General features: G+C 35.2%; 1 protein-coding gene across 1 annotated transcript; it reads right to left on the bottom strand.

Moving 5' to 3' along the window:
• Window positions 1-6,214: 6,214 nt before the first annotated feature.
• On the bottom strand, window positions 6,215-8,680 carry LOC126965586 (uncharacterized). The gene has a single exon (XM_050809221.1). The coding sequence runs from the start codon at window positions 8,678-8,680 to the stop codon at window positions 6,215-6,217; it is 2,466 nt and encodes an 821-aa protein (XP_050665178.1).
• Between the last annotated feature and the right edge of the window lie 4,663 nt (window positions 8,681-13,343).

Genomic DNA, 13,343 nt, shown 5'->3' with positions numbered 1-13,343 from the left:
TAAACTGTAATGAAGCGATTTGGTGTATATTCGCATTCCCTATTCACGAACGTCATCCTACGTCAACGAGTATATTTCACGGCTTTGAATGCTATGCAACGTGCTGAAACACTTCCAGCAACTACATTGACCAGTTTCTTTGCGATCTGCCAAAGCGATCCGTTTGCACGAACTTTGCTTTACTCGGAGATGCCACGTTATTATACTGGAATGCTTCATCGAAAAATTTACAAAGACGGAAGCAAGGCGATGCGGTTCCTAGGAATCCGGATGTGCGTTCTACTGATGCTCTTGGTCGTATGTATACAGTTCATCCAAAGAATGATGAATGTTTCTATTTGCGGTTGTTGCTGGTAAATGTGCGTGGGCCAACGTCATTTGAGATACTACGGACTGTTAATGGTGTAATATTCCCAACATATCGTGCTGCATGTGAAAAACTGAACTTATTAGAAAACGATACCCATTGGGATACGACAATCGCTGAAGCCATTATCTCTGCATCTCCAAGTCAGATAAGCACATTATTCGCTATCATAATTTCGACATGCTTTCCATCAAACCCATATAACCTGTGGCACAAATACAAGGATAATATGTCAGAAGATATTTTATATCAAATTCGTGTCACTTCCAGAAATCACGATGTTGGGATGAATTAGGAGATACATAATCGTGCTTTACTCTTGATCGAAGATATGTGTTACCTCATGTGCGGTAGTTTATTAATCAGGTTAGGAATGCCAGCGCCCAATCGTGAAATGAATGACGCATTTAATCCAGAATTGGAACGGGAACGTGAATATGATCACCAGGAATTAGATTTAGTAGTTCAAACGAATGTGTTGAATTCCCAACAGAAGGAAGCTTATGATACTTAAATGAATCAAATCAAATCAAATCAAATCATCTTTATTGATAAGGTAATAATATGTTTTTGGCTTATAATTAACAAGTGCTCTTATCCTAACCCACAAGGCATGCAAACTCATAGAGGAATACATAGTTCACGTTTTAATTTCTGTAACGATTATAATATATTGTACTATACTAAAAAAAAGATATACGTCCCAAGCAAACTTAGATTAACATCAATCATACAATATTTATTATTTCATAGGCTTATTAAGTTTAATTTATAATATAATGTTATTGCTATACAATGATATTGAGTTCAGTCGAAGTTAATTTTTATTATTTACTATTTTATCGTCAAGAAAATCTTTTAATGAGTAGTATGCTTTTTTATAAAGTAAGATTTGAGATACTTTTTAAAGTAGAATATATTTTCGCGCTTAATATTGTCAGGTAATTTGTTGTAAATTGTTGGTCCTATGCAAATGATGCTGTTGCGATACAACTCTGTTCTGGACTTCAAAGGTCGTAATTTGTTGTCGTTTCGAAATTAGCGTTTCATATTTATTGATATTATTCTTTACCATAACTGTTACTTCAAAAATGTATATTGATGGCATGCTAAGAATATTTAATTTAATAAAGTGAGGTTTACATGATTCGGTTGCTTTTAGTGAGCAGACAGATCTGATACATTTCTTTTGAGCTTTGAATACTTCATAAATCCCTGGAGCATTACCCCAGAATAGTATCCCATATCTCAGAGTGCTGTCTACGTACGCATGATATGCTGCTAACACCGCAGTCATATCAACTACTTTCTTCAGCATATGTAGAGCAAATGAGAACCTATTTAGTTTTTTAATGACATAATCAATATGTGTTCTCCATGACAGATTGTGGTCAAGACAAATGCCCAAGAATTTTGTGGATTTCTCTTCATTAATCGCTTTACCGTCATAATTTATATTTAATCCATAAGATTGTGTGTTTTTGTAAGCAAATTTCGTCATGCATGTTTTATTTAGATTGATTTTTAGATTATTATAATTTAACCATTCTATTAGTTCGTTAAGCAAATTGTTTATGTAATTTTCATATGTTAATGGATTGTTGTCAATAAATATAGCAGTACTATCGTCTGCAAATAGGACCATTGGATCCTTAATAGTTTGAGCAAGGTCATTTATATAAATAAGAAAAAGCAGTGGTCCTAGAATACTGCCTTGGGGCACGCCAAATGTTGTTTTCCGGGGGTCTGATAAATATTTCATTCTGGTTTTAGTTATAAAATTTATTTTAGTTATTTCTGTTGATTGTTGTCTTCCAGGTAAAATATGATTTAATTAAATTAAGAGCATTGTTTCTTATGCCATACCTTTCTAATTTATTGGTCAGTATTAAATGGTCGACATAGTCAAAAGCTCTGGTCGGGTCCATAAATATTGCTGTCACTCGTTTTTTATTTTCTAAACTAGTCATTACCGTTTCCAAAAAGTTATAAATTGCTTCATTGATAGACTTATTTTTCCTAAAGCCTACTTGCTCCTTAGTCAAAATATTAAATGTTTCAAAGTACGAATACAGGTTTTTGTGTATAATTTTTTCAAAAACTTTTGATAAGATTGGAATCAAGGCGATAGGCCTATAAAATTGCATATCCAGTTTGTCTTCTTTTTTAAAAATAGGTTTTATTATAAGTATCGTAGGTTTTATATTAAGTTTCATTTTATCTGGGTTATACCATATTCGATACACTGATTCATAATGTAACTTAATACTGGAGCTATTATGGTAGCGAAATATTTTATTACTGTTGTATTTATATCATCGTATCCGTTACTATTTGTGTTTTTTAATGACTTTATTGCATCCAGAATGTCATAGGAGCATGTTGGGTTAGTCAATAATTGCGTCGAATGCCTGAATTCATTAGGCATGAAAAACAGAGTGATTCTCAGATGGGTCCCAGGGCACGCCGGAATCATAGGCAATGAAATGGCCGATGAGCTCGCAAGAGCTGGGGCTAAAGCAGTCCGATATGGTCCGGAACCCATTTGTGGACTGCCAAAGAGCGCCATCCGACACACCCTGAGTAACCAATGTAAACAAGAAGCACTTAAACGCTGGAACAACTCTTCAGGTTTAAACCACTCTAAAGCACTGATAAGGGCATTCAACAGCAGCTATGCGAATGAAGCCCTATCATTGAACAGGAAAAATCTATGCATACTCACTAGGATGCTAACCGGGCACTGTCGCCTAAACAAGCACCTCAGTGTGGTCGGCATCAGAAGCGACAAGGCTTGCAGGTTCTGCCTTGAGGATGATGAAACACCTATTCATCTACTCTGCGACTGCGGCCCACTAATGCATAAGCGTAACACAATCTTTGGCAACTACTTCGTACCTCCAGATAGTGTTTGCAACACTCGCGTCAAGGAACTACTGCGGTTCGTAAAGGCGGTAGGGCTTGACGATGAGCTCTAGTATGAGTGGCGAACACAATAGTCCAATTCTGGACGCGGTGTTACTAGGAACCTTCTAGGACCAGGAAATAGCCACCCTCTTCAAATAATAATAATAATGTTGGGTTAAAAAAAAGTGAGTTAGGTTGATGGTGTCTAGTGATATATTTGGGGTAATCTTTATAACCATTTGTCTTCAAACTTGATTAAGAGAGAGGAAGGGGACAAATATTGTTGAAAGCCCTTTGCAAGATTCCTCGTTTAGTTTTGATATCGGCAACCCTGTTGACACCGTCTCTACTGGGATGCAGCTTCACAATTCTTCCGAGCTGCCACAAAAGCGGTGGTTGGTTCTTCTCCCTCACGAGCACCGTGGCGCCTGGCTTGAGGCTTGATGTTGAAGCTCGCCATTTGGTTCTTTGCTGAAGGAGAGAGATATAATCTTGTGAGAAGCGTGACCAAAAATGTTGTCTGAGGCTCTCAATCCTTTCGTAGCGCTGCAAGCGGCTGATGTTGGCATCGCTAACGCAAGGACGAGGAACAGTCAAAAGTGAGCGCCCAATCAAGAAATGTGCTGGAGTGAGGCAACTGAGGTCCAAAGGATCAGAAGATAGAGGTGTCAAAGGTCGGGAATTTAGGATGGCTTCTATTTGGATAAGACACGTTGACATTTCTTCGTAAGTTAAATGGGTTAATGTAAGGACCCTACGAAGATGATGCTTTAGTAATTTTACCATACTTTCCCATATTCCTCCAAAATGCGGGGAATAAGCTGGGATTGTTTTGAATTCTATGCCTTTATTATTTATGTTTGACATAATATCATTTAAAGAATTATTTAAAAATGTAGAAAGTTCGTTACTAGCTCCAAGAAATGTAGAAGCGTTGTCGGAGGTAATTGATGCTGGTTTACCGCGGCGTGAAACGAATCGATACAGTGCCGAGAGATAGGCATCGGTGGCTAAGTCCGTGACGAGCTCCAGATGTACTGCTTTGACTGCAAAACAAACAAAAATACATATATAAGATTTCGTCAGCTTAGCGCCTCTTCCCTTACGGTCGGCTATCAACACTGGCCCAGCATAATCCACGCCTGCATGTAAAAATGGAAATTCCAAATGTGTCCTATCATGAGGCAAATCGCCCATAATGGGTTGAACATATTTTGATTTAAATCTAACGCAGCTATGCACGATGCGTTTAGCCAAGTTCCTCCCCCCGAGTGGCCAATATTTTTGTCTTACACAAGACAAAAGAAGTTGAGGTCCGGCATGCATAAGCTCTGTATGCTCTTTTTGAAATAAAAGTTTAGTAATATGATGTTTACTACATAGTAGTATAGGATGCTTAACATCATAAGTGTAAGAAGAGTTTTTGAGGCGACCACCAACTCTTAAGAGATTATGTGGGTCCAAGAAAGGGGACAATGAATTTAATTTGCTGTTTGATGGAATGTTTTTACCTGACTTAATTAATTTGTATTCCTCAGGAAACATTTCTTGTTGAACGGATTGTAATAAAATTGTTTCTGAATTTGATATCTCAGATGGAGATAAAAAGTTTGTTAACTTACTTTTGGGATTCTTACAGTTGAAAATAAATCTTAATATATAGGCAAATGTTCTTATTAAATGTGTATAGTTGGATTTTTTATGAATTAAATTATGAATGATGTTAGATTGAAAATTAATTGTATCATTTTTTTGTGTACTTGTAGTGTGTAGGACTAATTCTGTGTTTGAGTTTGTATGCGTATTTGGTATGGTTGGAAAATTAATATTTTTTGACTGCAAAAATTGAGGACCAGACCACCATAAAGTAGCAGAGCTAATACTGTCTGCGGTCACTCCCCGTGAGACTAAATCAGCAGGGTTTTCTTTTGACGGTACGTAGCTCCATCGATGACCAGCTGTGCAGTCTTGTATCTCACCCACTCGAGTACGTACAAACATTTTTAATTGATTTGGTTGAGTCTTTAGCCATGCTAACACGATTGTAGAGTCAGTCCAAAAATAAGAATTATGTATTTTAAGTGTTAAAGAAGATATGACTTTAGTATGAAGTCTAGTGACAAGAAGTGAACCACACAACTCTAACCGGGGTATTGTTGTTGGTTTCAAGGGCGCCACTTTACTCCTAGAGGTAAGAAGACGAACTTGTACTTTGCCATTCATGTTGACTGCTCTTACATAAACACATGCGCCATATGCACGTTCTGAAGCGTCTGAAAAGGTATGTAGCTCTAATAACAATACATTATTAGTACAAACCCAACGGGGAATGCGAAGCGAGTTAAGTGAAATAAGAGAAGCTACGAAATTTGAAAAACACTTCTGGGTTTCTTTAGAAACTTCGTCATCCCAACCGTATTTCTGAACCCAAAGTTTTTGCATAAGAATTTTAGATTGTACAGTACATGGTCCCAGAAGACCTAAAGGATCAAAAATTTGGCTTATAAGCGATAAAATAATTCGTTTTGTATTTGTGTTTAAATTAATTTTGAATAATAAATTATCTTTACTGCAATCCCAATGAAGACCAAGTGTCTTGTGTGGTAATGAATTATCCAAATCAAGTGTTTTATCCCTATTATTAACATGCAAATTCTCATTTGGTAATGATTCTAATATCTCAGGGCTATTCGATTGCCACTTTCGTAACTTAAATTGTGCTGACTGTAAAGAATTGATCACCTGTTTACATAGATTTATTACTGACGGAATGGTTTCTCCGCCGCTCGAAAAATCGTCGACATAAAAATCTGCCAGCGAAACCAAGCACTTAGTGGCTAAGTAAGGTGCGGCTGCAGTGCCGTATGTAACTGTATTTAATGTATATGACTGTATAACATCACTACGGTTAAATCTAAATAAAATTTGCTGTAATGAACGTTAAGAGGGCTCTACAAGCACGGCTCTATACATTTTTTCAATATCTCCGGATACGACATACTTATGCTGTCGGAAACGTAATAAAATTGGCACCAAATCATCTTGGACTACCGGTCCAACCATTTGAATATCATTAAATGATTTTTTATTTGACGTGGGGCTAGAACCATTGAAAACCACGCGTAGTTTTGTGGTTGACGAGGATTCGCGTATGACCCCATGATGAGGTAAATAATAAGAATATATCTGTGTATGAATGAGTTCAGAGAATTGTTTTGATGTATTTGTCATGTGACCTAACTCTTCATACTCAGTCATAAAATTTATATAACGCTCTTTTAAAATAGGATCGCGTTCGAACCTGCGTTCTAGCGCCAATAAGCGACATTTTGCTGTGTGATAAGACTCGCCAAGAACCTCGGGGGACTCTTTCAACGGTATGGTTACAATGAAGCGGCCGTTATTATCGCGCCGAGTGTTCTCTGCGAAGCTTTTCTCACAAGCTTGTTCTTCTAAAGATAAATTATATTTAGAATGTACCGATTCTAACTCCCAAAATCGTGTTAGTAAGGCCTCATCATTTTGAGTGAAAAAACAATTAGAAGACTGATTTAAGTTTTTTAAGGATAAATTTTTATTTGTATTAAGAGTGCCCGAAACAAGCCAGCCAAGTTTTGTTTGCTGTAATTTAGGATAATGTTTACCTAAATCAATTGATTTTGAACATATGACGTCCCAGAATACATCAGCTCCCATCAATATGTCTATGGGTGCGGATATGTGAAAAGAAGGATCGGCTAGTTTGATATTAAGAGGCAATCGTATGGATTTTATATTAATGTTACTGGAAGGTACCGATTTTGTTATTTGAGGTAAAACATAACATTCGACACAAAACTTATAGTCACCCGAAGATGACTCGATGGATAAGTTACAAGACTCTGCACTGTAGGAACATTGATTATTGATTCCTGTTACCGTGGAGCTTACGCTACGCCGCGAGACGCCGAGCTTTTCACAGAATTTACGTGTGACATAGTGTGCTGTTGCACCGTTGTCTAGAAGAACGCGAGCAGGATGTAGTATCCCGTATGCGCCGACCACGTTCACCAAGGCTGTGGAAAGCAGCATATTGGGTTTGTTAATATAATGTATGTCAGAAGATAAAGCAACTTCATTGAATTGTTCTGTGTGCTTCTGTGTATGTTTGTGAAGCAGGCTAGAGTGTTTAATATTGCAATATTTACAATGCGTCAGCTTGCAATATTTTTCCTTATGGCCAGGCCTGAGGCAGTTATTGCATATATTATTAAAGCTTTGCATTTTTATAATGCGAGAATCAATATCAAGATTTCTAAACTCAGGACAAGCAAATAAGAAATGATTTTGATTACACATTGGACATGAAATTACCTTTGTGTCTGAATTTTTTATTTTATTGTAATTTGTGTTTTTTGATTTTATTTCGACTTTGTGTGTGTATTGTGAATTTTGTGTGTCTGAATGAATTTTGTATGTTGTAAGCTGTCTTTGCTTTTCATCTTGTTGTATTGCATCTAATAAGTCTGCTCTGTTTGTAAGAAAATCTAAGAATTGTTTGAGGCTAGGTGAAGTTGTAATTGAGTTTCGTTTTTCTTCCCATTCTCGAAATGTGACAGTATCTAATTTTTTGATCATTATATGTATAATTAATGTGTCCCAATGGTCAGTGGGTTGGCCAAGGGTATTTAAAGCAGCTAAATTTTTATTAATAGTGTCAATTAATTTTCTTATAGCTTGGCAAGACTCTTGTGCAATAGCAGTAAAATTTAAAATTGCATTAACATGGTTATTCACTAAAAGTCTCTCATTATCAAATCTACTAGACAAAAGCTGCCAGGCAATCGCATAATTTTTAGAAGTTAATTCTAAATTTTGTATCATATTTAAGACGCTGCCTTTCAAAGATGCTTTTAAATAATGAAATTTATTGATTTCACCTATTGTGATATTCGTGTGAATAAGAGAAATATACGTATCTCGAAATGTGAGCCAGTGCTGAAAGTCGCCGTCGAAGGTAGGAAGATTGATTTTAGGTAGCCTGACGAAATCACGCAGTGCGTCCCGATTTCTGAGCTCGCTTCCCTCATTGGATTCGGAAACGGAAAGCATACGCCTGCTCTCTCGACTCCATTTATTTAAAAGCGTACGCGCTGATCCCACAAGTGAGAAATATTTTGTATCGAACTCTTCACGTTCTTGAAATAATTGTGTTGAATCTTCGGATAATAACTCCAGCTCCATCTGAAACTTATCGTATTCAGTGTTTAGCGAATCTAATTTATTTAACCGAGATTCAAGATCGTTATACTGGTTTTCAGTTAACCTATCGCTATCTATGCTATTAAGAAAATTTTGAAATATGGTAAGCTTTCCTTTAACGCTGCCGCGTAGTTTAATTAATTCTTTAATCTTCGTGTCAGACATTATTAACACGTAAATATGCAAGGCAAGTTAGCAATAGGTAAATAATATAAGCTAATAAGCGACCGGCACTCGGCAAGATGAGTTTATAACCGGTTTCGCGTTGTGGCTTGAGCAACAATTGCTCGCTATGTGCACTTATAATACGAAGTGAATTAGCGAAACAGGTAATGAAATGATTACTAGTAATGGCAATATAATATAATATTTCTATAATTTGTATTTGTAAGGTTTGGCTAAGTAATATATATCGTATAGTATAAATTGATAAGCAAGGTAAAGCAACGAAAACTAATTTTTAATTTACAATTGTCTTTTAAATTAAAATTAATTAATGATTTTAATACAAGATAATATAAGATATTGAAATTATTTTAATACAAGATCCAAATAGAAGACGGAACAAGTAGAAGACGGAATAGAAGAAAGGAATAATATGGAACAAACTCACAAATGTCCGTGTCCTCAATCCTTTTGTTTCCGCGATGAATTCCGTTATTTTGGTTGGTTTCTTGATATTATACAAAGGCCGAAGGACCAAATTGGATGGGCGTGTAAATGGGAAGAAGAGTAGACGCCTTGGTTATAACATGACTTTAATAATTTGACAATATAATATGATGTCTTGATACGTGATGTATGAATGACCGTCGCTGAAGCATTGTTGGACACGGAGAGCTGCGCCCGCGCCTGCCCGCGCGCCCCGCGCCTCCCCGCGCTAACCCGTTCAAGACTTGAACACATACTTTATTAAGTATTTTATGTAGACTACTGAAAAATAAGTCAATCGCAGTTACGGTGATTTTTGGTGACCTGTAAACGCAAATAATTATAATCTTGTGGTCTACTAATTCTACTGCGCTGTACTCTATGATATTCAAGATACTGTATTCATCTATATCACTAATCACGCGAAACTTATGGCCCTTGCGTATCAATATGCACGACCCTCCATGTCTACCTGTCCTCAAGCAGAATGATGCTAGTTGAAAATTAGGAATACTTAGGAAGCTGACATCGTCTAATATCATATTGTGTTCAGTAATACACAGGACATCAAAGGATTTATTCATTTTGACAGAGAGTTCCTCGAGACAAATAACGAGCTCATCGGTTTTTGTAATTAGTCCGTTAATATTTTGGTGTAAGATGGTTATATATTATACACGAAAAAGATTATTTTTTAATTCAGTGTCACCTTGGATTTGGCCAGAGTACATTTTATTTGTGTCAATATCAATTAAATCCGTTTGTGTGCCTTTGTCAGTTTGAATTGGGTTATATTGTGTGCCTATGTCTACAGTACTTTTAGTGTAATAATCTTTTGATGTACCACGTTGCTCGTCATTTTGCCGTTTAGATTTCATGAAAATTATTTTATAGCCGATGTGCAATATCTGTCTGAGTATAAGCCCACACACATGTCTAGTATAGTTGCGCCCTTTCGGTATATATTGTTGGTAATCTAGATCTAAGTAACAGGCAGAGCAAGCAAATTTTAACTCATAGTTAAGTTTCTGAACATTTCAATACGGGTTATATGGAATTTTACAAACAGTGATGTTAGGAATTGGTAAAGTATGAAGCCACTTGTTTACATGAAGTTGAAAACTAAGGCAGTCGATGATGGAAATGGTGGTTTATATTTCCTAGATGCCCCTGGTGAAACAGGTAAGACATTCCTCATGTCAGTAGTTTTAGACACTGTTCGTGCGAGATCCAACATAGCGGTTGCAGTTGCTTCTTCTGGAATAGCAGCCACATTATTAGAAGGATGCCGTACGGCTCATTCAGCATTAAAATTACCGTTAAATTTTCAAACTTTTGAAGAACCAACGTGTAATATTACACAAAATTCAGCAATGGCCAAAGTTTTATCGGCATCGAAAATCATCATCTGGAGCCCTATTACGAAAATCGAAATACGAAGTTTCGGTTGACGGATCGTACATTTTTCTATTACGAAAGTGTTTCGAATCCGAAGATCGAAACGAAGTTCGAGATTAGACATTTTGTCTTTCGTTTACCTTATTCCCAAATTCACTCGACACTTACGTTTTCGTTGTTTGACATTTTTATGGTCGTAACAACAACGTCACTTTTAACGACAGACTTATATGTTTCGTTTTAGATAAAACATATTTATTTTAGTATAAAATGGCACGTTTTTTAATGTACGAAGAGATCTTCTTGTACGAAGAAAACCTTGAAAGAGCAAGAGAGCGACGTCGACTCCGGCAATATTTATTAAATAAACAAATTCCCGATGGTTGATTCCCTAATTTGTTATGAATTATCGCCATAATCATACTTTATTTGAAAAACTTTGTGAAGAGATTATAGTAATAAAGCCACTATAAAAATACGAGAGGGATTGATCCCTCTATCAAATAATAAATAAGTTTTATTAGTTATAAAGGAGCTCCATTACAAGCCAGGAATGGTCGCAAAGATCACAAATCACAGTCGCATGTTGTGTTTTACATAACATGTGTGTTCAGTCGGGGAAGATGAAATGCAAAGCAGGATGAACCAATATGTTACTGGACCACCACGCACACGAAATGAGGTAATACAATAATTACTCAACAGAAATTTAAGAATAATAATCTACTAGATATAACTATTATTGCAATCTGCCTGTAAGTGATAAAATAAAAAGATAAGATGAAGACTAGTCTGTTCAATATTCAACAAATTATATTCTAATAAATCATAAAAATTTGTGTATAGTCGTGTAAACACAAAAAAATATTATTTCTTTTGTTGCAGATAAAGAGAGAGATTTTTGTACATATAAATAAAAAAAGGGATTAAATTTATCGTATATTATATTTTTAAAATTATTATTTAGTTCTTTTACTTTCGCCCAGGATGCCTTCTAAATTTTTCTGAAATCTATAAGTAAGTATTTCTTGTTATATATTAATAATTAAATACTACTATACTAATTAATATTATAAATTGTTTTCTTTTGTGTGAGTGTTTTTTTTATTGCTAATAAAGTGTTTCTATTCTATTCTAAATAATACTTACTCGCATATAACTTTCACTTTACTTCTGAAAAAATTTAAACTAAAAAACCGCGAAAGTATGTTAAACTACCAGAGACTAAATAAAAATATAATGCAGTAGATGACATGATACGGCAAATTTAATTTAACTAATAAAGCATATTTTCTTGCAGTAAAATAGGATTATTTTTTAAATAGATAACTTAAACGCAATATAAAGCAATTCCATTATTTAAATACATGTTAACACAACGAAAAACTTATTTTTAAATTTCTAATTTGTTATCGGTTTTGGCACGATTTACCGGTAATATAAGTATGTACATTCATATCATCTTTGTACAATTTTTTTATGTCTACGGTTCCGAAACGAATTACGTCCGCACTATTCGGATCCGAAGTACTTTGGTAATAGGATTTAAATCGAAGTTCGTCGTTCTTTCGTTTCGGACCGAAACTACGTATTTCGGTTTTCGTAATAGGTGCCCTGAGACGGATGCACAATTTCGCATAAACGTGCATTAGAAGCACTTAACCGAACATTGAAAGATTTACGGAATGACTTGAGATGTTTTGGAGGAGCAATGATTTTACTGTCTGCCGATTTCCACCAAACACTGCCAGTAATTCCAAGATCAACGGCTGCCGACGAAATAACCGCTTGCCTCAAATCGTCGAATCTATGGCGCTATGTGAAGAAACTGCAGCTGACAACAAACATGTGTCTATGAACATACATTATATTATCAAGAATATATTGAGAACCAACAGTCAAGATGTTAATTTCTTTGAATTTTGCTCTCAATTACAAAAAAAACCTAACTTTGGATATACTAAGAATTGTAATTATGAAAAAGCTTTCGTTGGAATAGAAATTGTAGGGAATCTTTGTTATTAAAATATGTTTCATTATAATTTCCTGTAGCTCATCCGAGACTAATATAAACATGAATATTGAGTATAATTTCACAGAAATGAAACACAAAAGACCTTGTTCTACTTTCATATTTATGATAGAAAGATAATCATGTTCGTACTTAACTTTCTAAAATATTTATGTTTCAAAGCATATCATCCCTACACGTCATACGATGAAGCATGTAGATTTTTTAATAGACTCACTGGAACTACGCCGAAACCCACAAGATCTAATGTTTCTACATTCTTTATTGTCAAGGCAATACAAACTGTTCAGAATTATTGAGTGCCCTATCGCTTAATGTACAATATAGAACACGTCATACGAAACTCCTGGTTGCACCACGTACTAAATCGAACTATCATAAAAACTCGGTTATATGCAGGATTCAAAATAATTACTATAACTTCTATGATATTTTAGATATCTTCATGCTGGAAAAGAATAAACTAAAGCGTGAAATTATTAACTTATACCTATCTAAAGCAGTGCCTTACTCATTTGATTAAAATATATACATATTATTATATACTAAATACACACACAGAAAATAAGAAACACAAAAGGCAGTTGTTCTGTAATACAGCTTGTTGTAAAACCATAGTAAAATAATATTCTCAATATGAGTAATCTATAACGGCCTTAAGAATTATGTTTTATATTATTGTTTATTAACGTTTACTGTAACGCTGTTGATTACTAATAAATAAATAATTAAACATTCATTTTCAAG

This window comes from Leptidea sinapis, chromosome 8 (genome assembly GCF_905404315.1).
Source record: "Leptidea sinapis chromosome 8, ilLepSina1.1, whole genome shotgun sequence".
Taxonomy (NCBI): Eukaryota; Metazoa; Arthropoda; class Insecta; order Lepidoptera; family Pieridae; genus Leptidea; species Leptidea sinapis.
The sequence above is the reverse complement of the archived record's forward strand: the minus strand, read 5'-3'. Positions and strand labels throughout refer to the sequence as shown.